Genomic DNA, 15,756 nt, shown 5'->3' on the forward strand with positions numbered 1-15,756 from the left:
CTTCAGAGAAGTGTGACTAGCCCAAGGTCACCCAGCAGCTGCATGTGGAGGAGCAAGGAAGCGAACCCAGTTCACCAGATTACAAGTCCACCACTCTTAACCACTACACCACAGCTTCAATTACATGGGTAATCCCAAATAATCAGGTAGGTGGATGAAGAGACAGTGTGAAAGCATGTGAGAGGGTGGGGACAGATAGCACAAACTGGTGTATAAGTGTAAGAGAGAGGACAGAGAGCATAAGGGGAGGAAGGAGAAACTGAACAGATGTGAATAGAGAGAGACAGGGGTATAGGGGAAAACATAGGAAGCTGCCTTATACTGAGTTAGACCATTGGTCCATCTATCTTAGTACTATCTACACTAACTTGCAGTGGCTTTACAGGATTTCAGGCAAGACTTTCTCACAACCCTACCTGGAGCTGCTGGGGATTGAACCAGAGACCTTCCACTTGCAAGGCAAATGTTCTGCCACCAAGCTATGGCCCTTCCCACCACTGGCCCTAACCTCATCCACAAGTGGCATTTGCAAGCCCTGGCATATTACTCCTGAGAGAATATAGTCTTCATGGTAATAAAGGTTTTCCCATCTCTGCTGTCCACAAAGAATAGTGCCAAAGCACAATATGCATCCTTGAATAACTCAAAAAGAAGAACCCAACACTGCTTACCTTGGTTAGCATGATTGTAGCTGAGGATAAAGAGGGAACTCTGTTCCACTTACAGCTTCCAAGCTTCCTGTCAATTTGTAAGGCTCTTGGGGGAGCTAAGCAGTTAGGCCCTCTAAGATAAATCCACGGCTATGTTCTCATGACAGGGCAACAAACCATTCCCCATTTCAATTATCTGAAGGTACAATGGCCCTAACCAGCTCCAGTCATCTGGCACAAATTGCTGCATGGTTTATTTCCCTTGCAAAGTTCAATTTGTAATGCTGTGGTTTCAGCAAAGGATTTGAATGCAACCCAAACCATGGTTGATGCAAAGAATTTTCTGATTCATGCAAAATCATGTCCCAGTCACTGTTGCTATATTGCATCATTAGAGGAGGTAGGAAGTTACAGAGCGGGAGAGAGTAAACATGTTTGTACTCAAGCTTTTCTGAAAGACGATTCAATTTCAAACTTACTGGCTCATTGGTCTCCTTATAGCACTGGCATTTGTTAGAAGGGGGAAAAAGATGGACCAGAGAAAACACAGTCTGTGATTGAGGTGGAAACAGCTAAAACCAGCAACCAGAGCAATAACTCTTAGTAAACCTATACCTGATGCACAACAGCTATATTCCACACACACCCATCCCAGATGTCAGCTTCAACCCTAGCAGTTTCCCATGTACAAATATGGTCTACATGCCTGACTCGTTGCTCAATTCAAATTGTGAAACAACATGTAGACAGGGATAATCTGTCTGAATTGTTCTGCTAAGCAGGCTGACATAATGCAGCCTGACAATAAAGTGCTGTATCCAATGTTTTGTGAGCAGAAGGAAGCTTGGACAACCAATTTTTCACTCCCCTATTTCCCCTCTTGCGTTCCCATGTCTCCCCTGAAAAGCCTTTCTAGAGGGTCAAGGGACCTACCTACCATTGTGGCCTGTGGCAGGGGAGATTTGCCTGAAATCAGGCAGATGAATCTTGCACGGTTCAGATAAGCTCCCCAAATTGGGATGATTACTTCCTCCTACAGCAAAGCTCCAGACTACCAAACAGATGGTAGTTTCCTCAACCATTTGAGAGCTGTTTTAGGCAGAAGTGGCTCACCAGGTGGGGTTGAACTGTGCTAGCTTCCAGGTGCATGGGTTGCTATCGCTTCATGGGAGGGGGTGAGGCAATGGGGAGGTCAGTGCAGTGCAAATGATCTGCATACACAATCTCAAACTGCTGGTGTGCTTCCATTATAATGAGCAAACACCTTGCTGTCTCACCCTCCCAATCTTGTTTCCAGTAAGCAACAGTGAGACACCTGCAGGAAAGCTAGCATAGCAGCGTTGTCCCACCCAGCAAGCCACTGTTGATTTTGAGGGTACACAGGACTTCATGGACCCCTTAGTCACGGTCTTACAGTTTGTTGGCAATTGAATGAATTTGCTAGAACTTGCTATGGTTTTACAGATGCCGTATTCAGGGCCAGGAGGAATTTGTCCCATCAGACTAATAGGGCCTGTCTGAGGGTTTTGCCTTCCTCATAATGATCATAACTTTGGCGGATATGGCATTGTGTTAGCTTCTACTCAGTGTGGAAGGGGAACTGTGTTCTCTGGCTTCCCACACCATTGAGGTGTGATATCCCATTAAAGGGATTCAAAGGGGAGGAGCAGCTGGCCATATGCTCAGGCAGGGACCAAGGACCATATCACTCCCCAGCATGGCAACATGGTGGGGTAGCAGCACCTATTTTAAGTATGTCATAGTTCTTACCCACACCAGGCTTGACCCCAGGTATCCATTTTTCTCTTTAAATTTTATTTATTGATTGATACTTACTCAGAGATATACAAAAATACATATCCATTACGAAGTATCTTTTTTATAATACACTGATATAAAAGAGCTACTTGGTCTTTTTTTAAAAAAAAGGAAGGAATGAAGACAAGAACAAGAAAATTCTAAAGAAAGAGAAAGCAAAAAAAAAAAAATAGAGAAAGAAAACGAAAAAGACTTCTGGCTCTCTGTACTACAGCTATATATAGCATTCAGGTATCCTTCCAGCAGGCAGGCTGGAGGTCTTAATAGGCTACCCAATGCCAAGACAAAACTCACTTACATCTGTAATCAATACAGTTGTGGCCTAATTATAATCTCCAATGAATTGTGTCTGTGGTTCTTGTTTCACCCAAATGGCTAGATGGCGGCTTCACGACACTTGGTCAATGCAAGCCAGGTCAGTAATGCAGCCCCAACTGTGCCACAATACTAGCCACTACTGGCTACATGCCAAACAGTTCTGTGACCTTGTCAGCTGTTATTCTACCTGGACGAAGCAGGGGACAAGATGGGAAGCATACTTCTGCTTGGCTCCCCCTCAAATATATCCATTTGAGCTGCTCAGCCAAAATGCAGAGTAATTTTTTTAAAAAAAAAATGTTTCAAGTAAATAGATTCACACTGAGAGAGAATTGTGTGATGTAAAGCACCATGCACAGCTTGAACTCCACCATATACAACTTAACTAAAGATAGTTTCGAACTACAAGAAAAACAGCAAGACAGACAAAACCAGCTGGCCAAATTATCGAGTAGTAATTTGGAATAAATGCAGACAAGAAAGAAAGAAAGAAAGAAAGAAAGAAAGAGAAAGAAAGTTTGTGAGGCCTGCCAAAACAGAAAATATAATCAAAATCCAAAAGTTTTGTCAATTTTTCCTCCCATCTAGAAGTTAATATGAAAACATTAATCTGCTCAACTCTGCAACCCTAAAACAATTACGTAAAGATACAAAGCAATATCAAAAAAAACTAGCTAATCAAGAATCTTCCTTTTATAACACATTATACAGTCTTCAAGTTAAATGTTGTCCATGAATGTACTCATTCATCAGTTTTCTCATCCCTTGAATTGCATGAACATAATTTCTTTTCTGTTGGGTCAAAACCAGTGGACCTTAAGATTTTAAAATGTTCTGCTGATAAGCTTTCACCCTTTAAGCTGTCATTCTGAAGACTTAAATAGAATTCCATCCCCAGAGTTAATGATCTTCTCATAATTTCCACAGACACTGACTTAATTTGTACATTTCTGTTTGTCAGTGGTTTGTTAGAGACTCAGCACCACTGCAGCTTGCCTTGAATATTGTCCAATTTGCGTGACCATGCCCCATGTGACTGGTGGTCCTCCTACACACACTAGTAATAATGTGCATACATTTTTTTTTAAAAAAAGAACCAGGCTTCTAATAGGCATCTAGTTGGCCAATGTGAAAGGAAAGTTCTAGACTAGATGGCCCTTGGCCTAGGAGGATGCTTGTTTAAGAGCATCTGCCTAATAATGTTTTGCTATCATACCTATACCAGTGTGACCAGCAAAGTTGCGCAGCACCAGCCAAGTAGTCTAGCAAAGCTTCAGAGTCTTCCCCCTTTTGATTTGCCAGTCTAAGTGCAGTAACCTGCTCTTAGAGGTTAAACTGAATAGGTCCAAATATACAAAGAGATCCAAGTTTGGAGAGAGCTCCATCACCACCACAATTTACTTCACTACTACCACGTACTACTGCTGCTGATTGCATGATCCATGGTCATTGGCCATGTTGGTTGGGGCTGATGGGAGTTGGATATTCAGCTTCATACGGAGTGCCATGCTTTCTCAATCCTTGCTCTAGGAGAACATGAGAAAAGGAGAGATAATGCAAATGCTGTTCCTTACCTGTGGCTGAGTCCACGACTCTAGACTTGTCTCTTTTAATGGTGTTTGGGGCCTTCCAGATTCTTTTGAATGCTTACAGAAAGAAAGAGAAATATGAACAGTCAGTATTTTTCAGGGCAGCATATAAACATCTGGCATACAATTGTGCATGTTTGTATGAAAGGATTATGACGTTATAATAATTCACTGTATTTAAATGGTTTTTATAGTTGCTGTAAGTGTGTTGGCTCCTGCCAAAAAAACGACAACAGATACTTTCTTGTAAGTAATGGAGGGGAAGGTTATTATAGCAGACAAGTCGTATCAACTCAGCATCCTGGAAAGAGTAGACCACAGTCCCCGCACCCTTACATGACGAAAGGACAGCAATGATAGTTCTGGTCTAGGATCAGCACCAAGGTACAGATTTCCAAGATCTGTAACATAGCTTCAAAGACTGCACAGGAGTTGTGAAGTTGTTCCAGTGAGTTTCCCCACCTACCTTGCCAACCTTTTAAGCAGAGGCAGAGAATGCCCAGGAGCTTGTGAGAATTCCTGCCCCTGTGGGAATTCCTGGCCTGATGGTGGAATTCATCTCTCTCTTTTTGTTGTGCCACTTCTTGGTAACATATATTGCTAGATGCCTCCCACTGTGCTGCAGAATGTGACGCCTCTGAGATATGCTCAGCCTTCACATTCTCTAACATGGGTGGAAAAGAGGCAGCCTCTGAAAATCTGGGAGATGGGGGTGGGGTTCATTGAAAGTACTCTGCTCTTTTGTCTCACCCCCTCCACTTCAGACTCCTCTTCCTCTAGTGCTTCCTACTCCTGGTCTGGATCATAGTACCCAGGGGAAATCACAGCAATAAGCTGTTCAAATAACTTTTGTTATGAGAATGCAAAGAAATGTTAACAAATAAGAAAATAAAATGTGCCTTGGCGTAATCTCTCTATCTTCTGCTATGGAAATAACACAGGTCAACGGTATTATTTTTCGTGGATGTCTGGAAATAACCTGCCATGGTGGACTTGAGCACCCTTTCCTATGCCTGGGATGAGTTGTGGCATATGGACACTGCCACTGTTATCAGCGCCATGAAGAAGGTGACCACTTATGAAGTGACAAAAAAGTTAACCTGCAAACAAGAAAACATTAAACTAAGGGAGGGTAGGGTGGGTGAATCTCCTGAGCCGACTACCTGGCTACTATTGGCTCCACCCCCTATATATAATGGGACTGGCCCCACCTCCCAGCAATTAAACTTGACTACTGAGGCTGGGCGTGAACCTCCAAATAATAACACTGAGAGGCAGGCCAGCCCATGTTTGCCATTAAGCTCCCTGGGAACTGTAGAACCCCGTGCGATCCTGCAAAGGACACAAGTCTGAATGCTCCTTGTCCTTTGGGCAGTGCAACATATAAATTAGCACATGCACACTTTATGCAAATCTGTGCCTACCCTCATATTCTGTTTCGTTGATGCATTGCTTCTTTTTTCTTCCTGTTTAGCGGGCACTGCTACAGTCTTTGACTGGTTGCTGTTGAAGGACCAGGAAGGAATTTTCCTGCATTGGCAGGTTTTGTCTTCCCTGTAGCAATTCGTCACAACTTTGGCAGTTTATGGCCTTGGGTGGAATCCTTTAGTCTTTTTTTTTCCATATAATTGGGGGGTGGGGTTTGAAGTAGTGACTCACCCCCTGCAGAGGCGATCCCAGGGTCCCCTCTTAAAAGGGGTTATATAATGGGTGTCACTAGCCATACACTGAAAGGTCGTCGTGCGGGGATATGGGCACGGCTGCCTGCTACACATACGTCTCACAGTGCACCCCCATATCCCATTTACCCTGAAGAGCCCCAGTTCCCCCAGCTGGGGGGCTGGGAGGGATACACGCCTAAGGCCTAAGCCAAGGTCTTCCTACATTCAGAAGTTTACTGGTAATAAAGTTGTGGTCTAATTTTAATTCCATAACATGTCAGAATCTTTATTCCTTTCTTATGATCCCTGGGGGCTGGGGCTGTCACGGCCTGGTAACACAATGTTTTTTCTTTTTTGAATTCAGGTGGGCAAATCTTATTTGTGGGATGAAGCTATAAAGAACAAAGGAAAAGGAAATAAACACACACACGCCTCTATATTTCCTGGAGAACCCCTTCTATATGGCTCCTAGAGGATTGAAAATCATGAAAATGAGAGCAATGTGTGCGCTGGCAAGCCACGCCCCGTGTCATGTGGCTTCCTTGTTTAAAGCCCTCCATAAGTTGAAGGATGAACTTCTGAAGTCAGGATTTTCTTTCATTCCTGAAGGCAATACAGAATCCTGCTAATGCAGGACTTGGGAAAGCAGCAAAATAAATTTGGGACAGAGTAGGTGGACGTTCCCTAACACCCTTGCTCTCCCTCATACAATTTTGATCCTGTGTATGATCTGCACTGTATGGTGCTGGAGGAGACTCTTGAGAGTTCCATGGACTGCAAGAAGATCAAACCTATCCATCCTTAAAGAAATCAGCCCTGAGTGCTCACTAGGAGGACAGATCCTGAAGCTGAGGCTCCAGTACTTTGGCCACCTCATGAGAAGAGAAGACTCCCTGGAAAAGACCCTGATGTTGGGAAAGATGGAGGGCACAAGGAGAAGGGGACGACAGAGGATGAGATGGTTGGACAGTGTTCTCGAAGCTACTAACATGAGTTTGGCCAAACTACGAGAGGCAGTGAAGGATAGGCGTGCCTGGCGTGCTCTGGTCCATGGGGTCACGAAGAGTCGGACACGACTGAACGACTGAACAACAACAATGATCTGCACACCCAGAGCTCTGGAAGTGACGTTGGAAGAGGATACATCTCCAATGTGGATGCATGTGTGAGTATCTTTCCATCTCCTCTTTTTATTGTTTTCACCAAAATCATTTCTCCAAGGTAATTTGGAATGGGATGCAGCATTTTGTGCTCCTACTACAAACCCTGCCCTTGTTCAAAGCCGCTATTAGCTACATCTCCCTGCGTCTTTCCCATTCCTCAGCTAACAGCAGCTCGGAGATGGGGGTGGAGAGTTAACTATCACCCTGCACTGAGACCCCAATCTAAATCTGGCAATAGATGCATGCATAAATAACAGGGTGGGGATGCATTCATGCATCTCCAGTGTCTAGTTTGGCCTTAAAGTGGTGACCCTGTTTGTATGCAGTCTGGATAAACCTTGTAAGCTTAATTATTAAAACAAGTTTGAATGTGTTTTTCACACACACACACACACACACACACACACACACATTGTGGGGTGTTTTTTTTATTACAGGAACTGAAAAAGAAGCAGCTTTCTTTAAAGCTTCTTTTTTTAAAAAAAGTGTTTTGTAAAAGATGTAGAATTTAATAGCTCATTGGCCTTTCAACTTTTTTTTTTAATCTTACAACTTGGCGGATCTCCTAATTAGAAATAAATAAATGAATTAATGAAAATTCATATGATCTGGATGAATTAAAGTCGCCTTTAAAGAATCCCTTTTGCTGAGGCAGCCCATTCTCCCCTCCCCAGTGAAATTACATCTCATTTTCCAGCCACCTTGCAAAACCGGCTAATGTGCATAATGATTGCTCAAACTCTGCCCATAAATGCTACGGCTTTTTATGAGCACAGGGACGGAGGTGCCACTGCAGCCTCCAGAGTATCTTTACTAAATTCTTGTGTGAGTATATTGCACCTGCTCGCCTCAAACCAGCGCCTGAGATGAATGGCAAACACTAGGCTTTGTTTCCTAATGTAGTGAAGCTTCGTACTAGATTTTGGTAAACAGCAAATATACCCTCTGACTTCCTGAAGGACATTGGCTGGGATTTTTTTCAATAAAGCTAAACAAGTCACAGAGATAAATGTGCATTATATCCATGATCTCTCCTTCCTTCCCTCTCTCTGATGTATGGGGAGGGGGGGAAATCATGTATAATGACCAGATAATGTACAAAATTTAGTCTACACATGCACATTTTCCAAGGCTTGCTGGGGTTTATGTATATTGACTGGGAAATGTGCACAATTCCTTCTTCGTAGGAGGCCTGGTGAATGTGCACAATGGCCATTTCTTATGTCCTTTAACCTCTCTCTCTCTCTCTCTCTCTCTCTCTCTCTCTCATTCGGTAGTGATAAAAAGCATTCCAGAGGAAAGATCTTAGAGGGTTGTGAGAAACTGCATACTTCATTAAAGACAGTGTTGTTGGGAATGGGTTCGATATTTTACTCTTTCTCTATTTCCCAAATATGGCTACATATTTCTCTGATGTGGGGAAAGACACTGTATTCACTAGAAAACATGGCACTGTAGGTGCAGAGCCAGAATAGAAGGCAGACTTCATGAACCAAGAGAAAAGCACTGATCTAATGGTTACAGCTAATTTCTTCATCAATAAGCATCTTCCAAAACTAAATTATACACACATGATTACGGGAGCACCTTAATAGCTAACAAAGGATTTCCACTGGCACAAGGATTTCCATTTACAGAATGGAACTTCTTTCTCTTGCTGCAACCACATGTCCTCCCCAGGTCTGTTACAGAACATTGCAGAAACTCCCAGGAAAAAATGTAGAGGGCATGCAGGAGGTGAGGGGGAAGAGGAGAGGGATCACATCCCTTGTGCTAGTGGAAGCAGTTAGTTGAATGCCACCCTATTTGACTTGAAAGAATTGCTCATTTTAGATAGTATGGTGGTACCTCAGGTTACATACTCCGCTAACCCAGGATAAGAACTTTGCTTCAGGATAAGAACAGAAATTGTGCTCTTGGCAGCGCAGCGGCAGCGGGAGGTCCCATTAGCTAAAGTGGTGCTTCAGGTAGAGAACAGTTCCAGGTTAAGAACAGACCTCCAGAACAAATTAAGTTCTTAACCCGAGGTACCACTGTACAAAAAAAGAAAAGAAAAAAAAAGAATTGTGAGGATCATTGTCTCAACCTTTACTACTATATGTTGTTTGTGGACACACACACACAGGTATTCAAACATATAATTATTTCCACCTGTAACTATTAGTCGGTTCAGAGAAGTTTGGGTGGATGCAGTGTTCAGCTTACTCTACTGTTGTAAGATGGCTGTGGGTGATGGGGTTTGTGTGTTTCTTTCCATTATACATTTATCTAGCTATCTAGTTTTGTCCCCATTCTCCTCCCCAGTGTTCAAAATTCCCCAGATTCCAGGCATGTTTTACTACCGGAACGTGTCCAATTGCAACTGTATGAAGATTTCTGGGCACCAGGTTGGCAACTGACACCCCCATCAAGCCAGCTGACTCGTGTGCAGAAAATGATGCACGTCTTGTACCTTTGCACTGCTGTGTGAATCATGGACCCCTTGCCGGGCATCTTAATCCTCCATCATCACATCAAGGAAAGTAAGTACAGGGTTGAGTACAGGTATATTTGGCAGTGCTGAAGCTTTTCCACAGGCCACCCAAATGGAACTCAAGACATCAGTTTAAAAACCTCTACCTTAGTCCATAGTTAATACCATTTCGATTTCCTCTGTATGTGTTCCTTCTTCTTGCGTACTGGGGCAAATGAATTGTTGTAAGAGCTTCTTGGGAGGAAAGCAATGACAAACCTAGACAGCATCTTAACAAGCAAAGACATCACCTTGCCGACAAAAGTCCGTATAGTTAAAGCTATGGTTTTCCCAGTAGTAATGTACGGAAGTGAGAGCTGGACCATAAAGAAGGATGATCGCCGAAGAATTGATGCTTTTGAATTCTGGTGCTGGAGGAGACTCTTGAGAGTCCCATGGACTGCAAGAAGATCAAACCTATCTATTCTCAAAGAAATCAGCCCTGAGTGCTCACTAGAAGGACAGATACTGAAGTTGAGGCTCCAGTACTTTGGCCACCTCATGAGAAGAGAAGACTCCCTAGAAAAGACCCTGATGTTGGGAAAGATGGAGGGCACAAGGAGAAGGGGACGACAGAGGATGAGATGGTTGGACAGTGTTCTCGAAGCTACTAACATGAGTTTGGCCAAACTGCGAGAGGCAGTGAAGGATAGGCGTGCCTGGCGTGCTCTGGTCCATGGGGTCACGAAGAGTCAGATACGACTGAACGACTGAACAACAACAAAGAGCAAGCTACTGTCAAGCAATGTAGTTGAGATCATAGAATCAAAGAACTGCAGTGTTGGAAAGGATGCCAAGAGCAATCTATTCCAACCCCCTGGAAAATAGGCATGCTGTTGTGGCAACCACAACCCAGGTTCAAGGTGTCATTTGCTGCCTAGCTTATATACCTGAATTTCCAACACTGCTCCCCACCACTGAGCTCTACAAGGATTAAGAAGAAAGACGCTGCTACCCCTTAGGCTGGTTGTAAATAAGAAGGCAGGCAGGCGGAGGCAGATTGTGGTTGGTGGGGCAGTGCCCCATTCACCCTAATGGACCAGCCTTCACTACCTGTATCCTTTTGCTTTTCTCCTTGAAAATGCACGCGCTTCTAGGTAAGAAATAATCTTTCATTATCTCTTTCTCATTCACACATACTTTTACCCCAGACAAAACCTTCTTTCCCCGGTCTTATGGAACACTGGAAAAACCATTCCAGGTCCCTTTGTTTATGCTCCTTTTACTCTCATCCATCTGACATTTAAACTTAATACACAGAAGAAAATTAAATCTATAATGAGATGAAGATGCTATGATTGATTTCAGTTTGAATGTTACATTATGGCATCAGCGGCACAGTTACAGCTCCCAAAGCCCCAATCCCGGCACCAATAAAAATTTCCCTGGCAACCAGGCATGGTTGTTAGCAGAAATCAGGCTCACATAATGGCATGCTTAACTAAAGCTCAAGTAACTTTTAAAACTATAGTCCTTTGAAATAACCTACAAGTGTAATGGGGAACAGATTCAGCATGGGTGGCTGAAGAGCATTGAAGGGACAGAGCTATCTCCCAACAGCTCAAAACACAGAAGCACATTCACACAATATGCCATGTCTCTTGCATCCAGGTTCCAGCTTCACTCTGAAGAGGAGTCAAAATCAGGGATCGTAATGAGGTATAAGTGACTACCTGAGACTAGCCAGAAGCATGATCCAGGGTGCCCCAAGCCCTAGCTGCAGACAAATCCCATCAGTAATGTGACATCGAAGGAGAGGTCTTGTCCGTTTGGAAAACATTTATTTCAAATATAGATTAAGTATGAGCATGTTCAAGATGTCATCTTAATGAATCCTTTCATAAAGGTTAATTGCTGATATTGTCTCTCTCTCTCTCTCTCTCTCTCTCTCTCTCTCTCTCTCTCTCTCTGTGTGTGTGTACCATAAACACACTCAGAAAGTGGTACCTTGATACCTCATCTCATGGTGGACCTTCCACAATACCTCTTTAGATAGGTGAATATTGCAAGAGGAGCAGTAATGTTGGTTCAACACTCCCACTCCAATAACAGCTATAAAAAATAAGCTTGGCATCACTACTGAAGCTAACAGTTATCATGACATCCTAAATGCCATTTATTTCGCCTGTTAAGGAGGTGTGAAACTCATCACCACAAGCAGGATACAACTTAGTTCAACCAAGGCAGCATAGATTTGCCAGCCTCTTCACCATCCAAAATTGCTCTGCCAAGCATCATCTATCTTTTTTTTGTTTGTTTTGTTCTGAAATGTGCTTATTGTTCCCTCTCAAACAGCCAATTTAAATGACCTCATAAAACATGAATTGGGATTCCTGTCTGCTCACTGTCACTACTCGGATAGTGGGGAGAAGGTTGTGTTATTTGCTAAGAATAAATGCTTTAGAAGACAAAATGGTAATCAATTTATTTACACGGAAAAGCTTTAGAGGCTTAAACCACCTGCCTTGGGGATGCTTTTGACTAAAGAAATTTGCTTACAGTACTCAAGTGCCACACATCTGCACAAAAGCATCCTTCACCATCTTTCATCTCCTTTTTTAAGCTACTACACACCTTTCCTGAAAAGTGTGCATTGGATTACATAAAGTCAATCTCAGTCATTGTTGATGTTCTAGGGAAACAAAGGGATAGAAATATGGTTGTTATGATAAGCTGATATACAGAGCTATAAGGCTATCCTTATTTATTTATTTATTTCAGTATTTCTACTCCACCATTTTGGAGGATGGAACACCCCAGAGGCTCCAAGAGTAACAATAAAATCTAATCAGGAAGGCACATACAAGTAAAAAAAATAACCTCAAATATTCCAAACATCCATTACATCACACAATCAGACACATAAGTCCAAAAACCTGATGAAAAAGCCACTTATTCACAAGTACCCTAAAGTAATCTGCAAAACTGTGAGAAGGTCCTTCCAAGGGCATAGTTAAGGTGCCATGACTAAGAAGGCTCTGCCTCATAAGCTTGTCAGTCACATTTCTGACAGCAGGGGGAGAAAGAGCAAGACAAATTCTATGGGAAAGTTCATGTGTGAAGAGGTGAGACATAAAGGGTCTAGGAATACCCATGGTTGTGAGATATAGGAAGACCTTTTTTTCTAGTGAACGTTTTGTCTGAGTCATTTTCCACCACAAGCAGAAGTGGCAAAATTACTACAAGCCACCTCAGTGTGAGAAAGGAAGGAAAGTTGCTGCTGAATGTTGCCTAAAGTGAAGTGCTAAAATTGATTTACAGGTCTATAATTTGAAAAGGAAAAAAAAAAATCTGAGAAATGTCCAGGAATACAACATGGTTAGGGTTATATCGTAAACCAAATCGTAAACCACCCTGTGATCCTCAGGTGAAGTGTGGTATAGAAATTTAATAAATAAAAAGTTAAATAAAATGAATGTTAGAAACCTGGATAAAACTGCTAGCCAGTAAAACTAACGCAATAAACCCCATGTCTTAATGCAGTCACACAAATAGCTTTGGCCAGAAAAAGCACAGGATATCTTGAAATTGCCTTTTCCTTGTGGCAACAAAGAAAATAACTTGGAAGCCTAGCAAGCTTACAGCAGGATCTTCAAGAGGTTCTAACGACCCCATTTATTGAAACAGGAGGATCTATTCAGAATTTGGGAGGAGAAATCATGTCTTTGTGGCACTTTATTCAGTTACCTGCTAATATGGTATGAATTCGGGGTTTGGGGGGGAGGGATAGCTAGGAAGGGGGGAAGGAAGCGGAGAGGAGAGGAATGAGTAACATGATAAGGAAAGCTCAAAAAGGGTTTAACGAAACCTGCCACGAGATTTGGCAGATGGTTCTGCAGCAGATTGTCAAACTTTAAACTAATCTTCATTTAAGAGTTTTAAGGGTTGTATCTAAAGCCTCTTGCTCTTTTGCCGGGTTGATTCTAGTAAATTATAGATCAGACTTTTCTGAAAACTGCTTCCATGAACAGAGGCTTCTTAAATCTCAGCTAAACTGAGCAAGAAGATTACACGTTATTATGATGGGGCCCAGCGGGGTGGTTTTGCCCCCTGTTCTCCCCCTTTTCTCTTTCTGCAGCAAACATAATGATGTCGAGAAGGATAAAGCGATCATTTTGCACAAGGAGGTCATCCAGACAAGAACAATGCCTTTCAACTCAGAGTGCTGGCAAATCCCTCTGTTGGTGAATATTCATGCAGGAAATTCTGATTCCTAATGGCTCCATAAAACCCAGCCGTTTCTAAGCAGAGAAACCCAATCCGTGTTCCGAGACCAGATGATTATTACTGCTCATTGGTGGAAGTCACCGGGGAGAAAGTGATGCCGAAACATTCTATTTCATGGGTAATTTTTAGCTTAATTGCATCCCACCATTTTTTTCCTTAAGTTGAGAAAAAGGATTTTCTCTCCCGAATCCCAAGTGAAATGTTAGATACTGTACGTGGTATTAAAAATTAAAATCATCACTAATCTTGAAAGGCACATTTATTCTCTCTCTCTCTCTCTTTACTATAAATCAGAATGATGGAAGAAGAAAGAAGTCTCAGTGAAATTTCTCAACAGCTTGATTCTGTGATGTGCTGGCCAAGGGAAAATGTGGATGGAGTTAAATGGAAGGGCTCTGGCACTGGTGCAATCAGAGTAGAGATGCTTAAGACATTAAATCTTTGGAAATTCTGAAATGAAATGGCCTGATCCCACACTGCTCAGATGAATGTGCAGATTGGAGCTAAGCTATCTGCCAGATTTTTTTGCACTTATTTGAATGCTGTGATACAGTTCTTGGTAGTTTAAATATACCAATATTGCACATTAAAAATAATATTTTCAGAAAAGCAGACATTTGTAAATGTATCTTGAGACAATAACGACAATTAATATTTTTGAGGGAGGGGTGCAAAATGCAGATGATGGCAAAAATGGCAAAGATCTATTGGCAAAGACCAACTAATATGGGCAGGAAATGGACAGTAGTCCTCATACCAGACCCTGAATGAGACAATTGTGGCCAAAGCAATGTGTTGAATGAGCTGAAGGACCATTGTAAAGAGAGCAAACACTCATCACAATCCTGTTAACTTGGTAAAGGACAAAGCTCAGTGGAAGAGAATCTGAGGTCCAAGGTTCAGCTGTCAGCTTCTCCAGATAGGGCTGAGAGTGACTCCCACCCAAAACTATTTTTGCCACTCCATGTAAGAGGGCTTCCTATGTTCACAATATGACCCGGAATCCCATATAAACTAGTTCCTATTTGCCCAGACATCTGTTGACTAAAATGCACTGTTATGGACAATGCTGGTATCACTGGCTGAGATAATGTGATTGCTTTTAGTTGTTTTTAGAATGTTTTTAATGATATTGTTACTGATGAATTTGCTTTGGGAGGACAGGTGGAATATAAGTTGATCAAAAAACAAACAAACAAACAACATAACTCTCCAGACCTTACCCTTTAAACTATCTTTATGTCACTATATCCCCATCCATCAGCTTCACTCTAACCAACTCTGACCAGCCTCAACCCTGCAGAACGGCTCCTGCTCCTTAAACCACTCTGCCACTCTTGTTCACTTCCTCTTTTACTTGGGGTTTTGCTTCCAGAATACCTGTGAGCTTCCCTTGCTGTTTAAAATTTAAGATGACTTTCTCACACATTCAATTTTATTCATCACAGTTTGGACATAGGGGAGGAAAGCTGTCATTAATGGCCCAAGGTGCAAACGAACTTCTCCAAAAATCTGAAATTCAAATTCAAACAATGAAGAATATCTGATTTCTTTACTTTCCATGATCAGTAGTGGGGTTTTTTTAGCACGAGCAATTACTCGGCCAAACAAGCAAAGCAAAACTTTCAACTATGCTACTGCCATATTAGGAATGTTTGGGAATTCCAGCTGAAATGGAAATGGGATCAGAAATTGTTGGTGTTAATTTCTTCATCCATTGTCTGAAATGGGACTCAATCCAGTGACTGCTATTGATATTCGCTGCTGTTTCCTGTTCACAAATGATATGTTACCAATGACTCTCCCACTCAACATTTG

The 15,756-nt window shown here is 42.3% G+C and overlaps 1 protein-coding gene across 1 annotated transcript in view; it reads right to left on the minus strand.

The window, feature by feature from the left end:
* The window catches only part of PCDH11X (protocadherin 11 X-linked), a 728,776-nt gene that overhangs the window by 322,373 nt on the left and 390,647 nt on the right, over window positions 1-15,756 (minus strand). The window contains exon 5 of the mRNA XM_033137147.1: window positions 4,361-4,432. Within this exon, the coding sequence (XP_032993038.1) occupies window positions 4,361-4,432 (72 nt within the window). The remainder of the gene's footprint in view (window positions 1-4,360; window positions 4,433-15,756) is intronic.

This window comes from Lacerta agilis, chromosome Z (genome assembly GCF_009819535.1).
Source record: "Lacerta agilis isolate rLacAgi1 chromosome Z, rLacAgi1.pri, whole genome shotgun sequence".
NCBI classification, from domain to species: Eukaryota; Metazoa; Chordata; class Lepidosauria; order Squamata; family Lacertidae; genus Lacerta; species Lacerta agilis.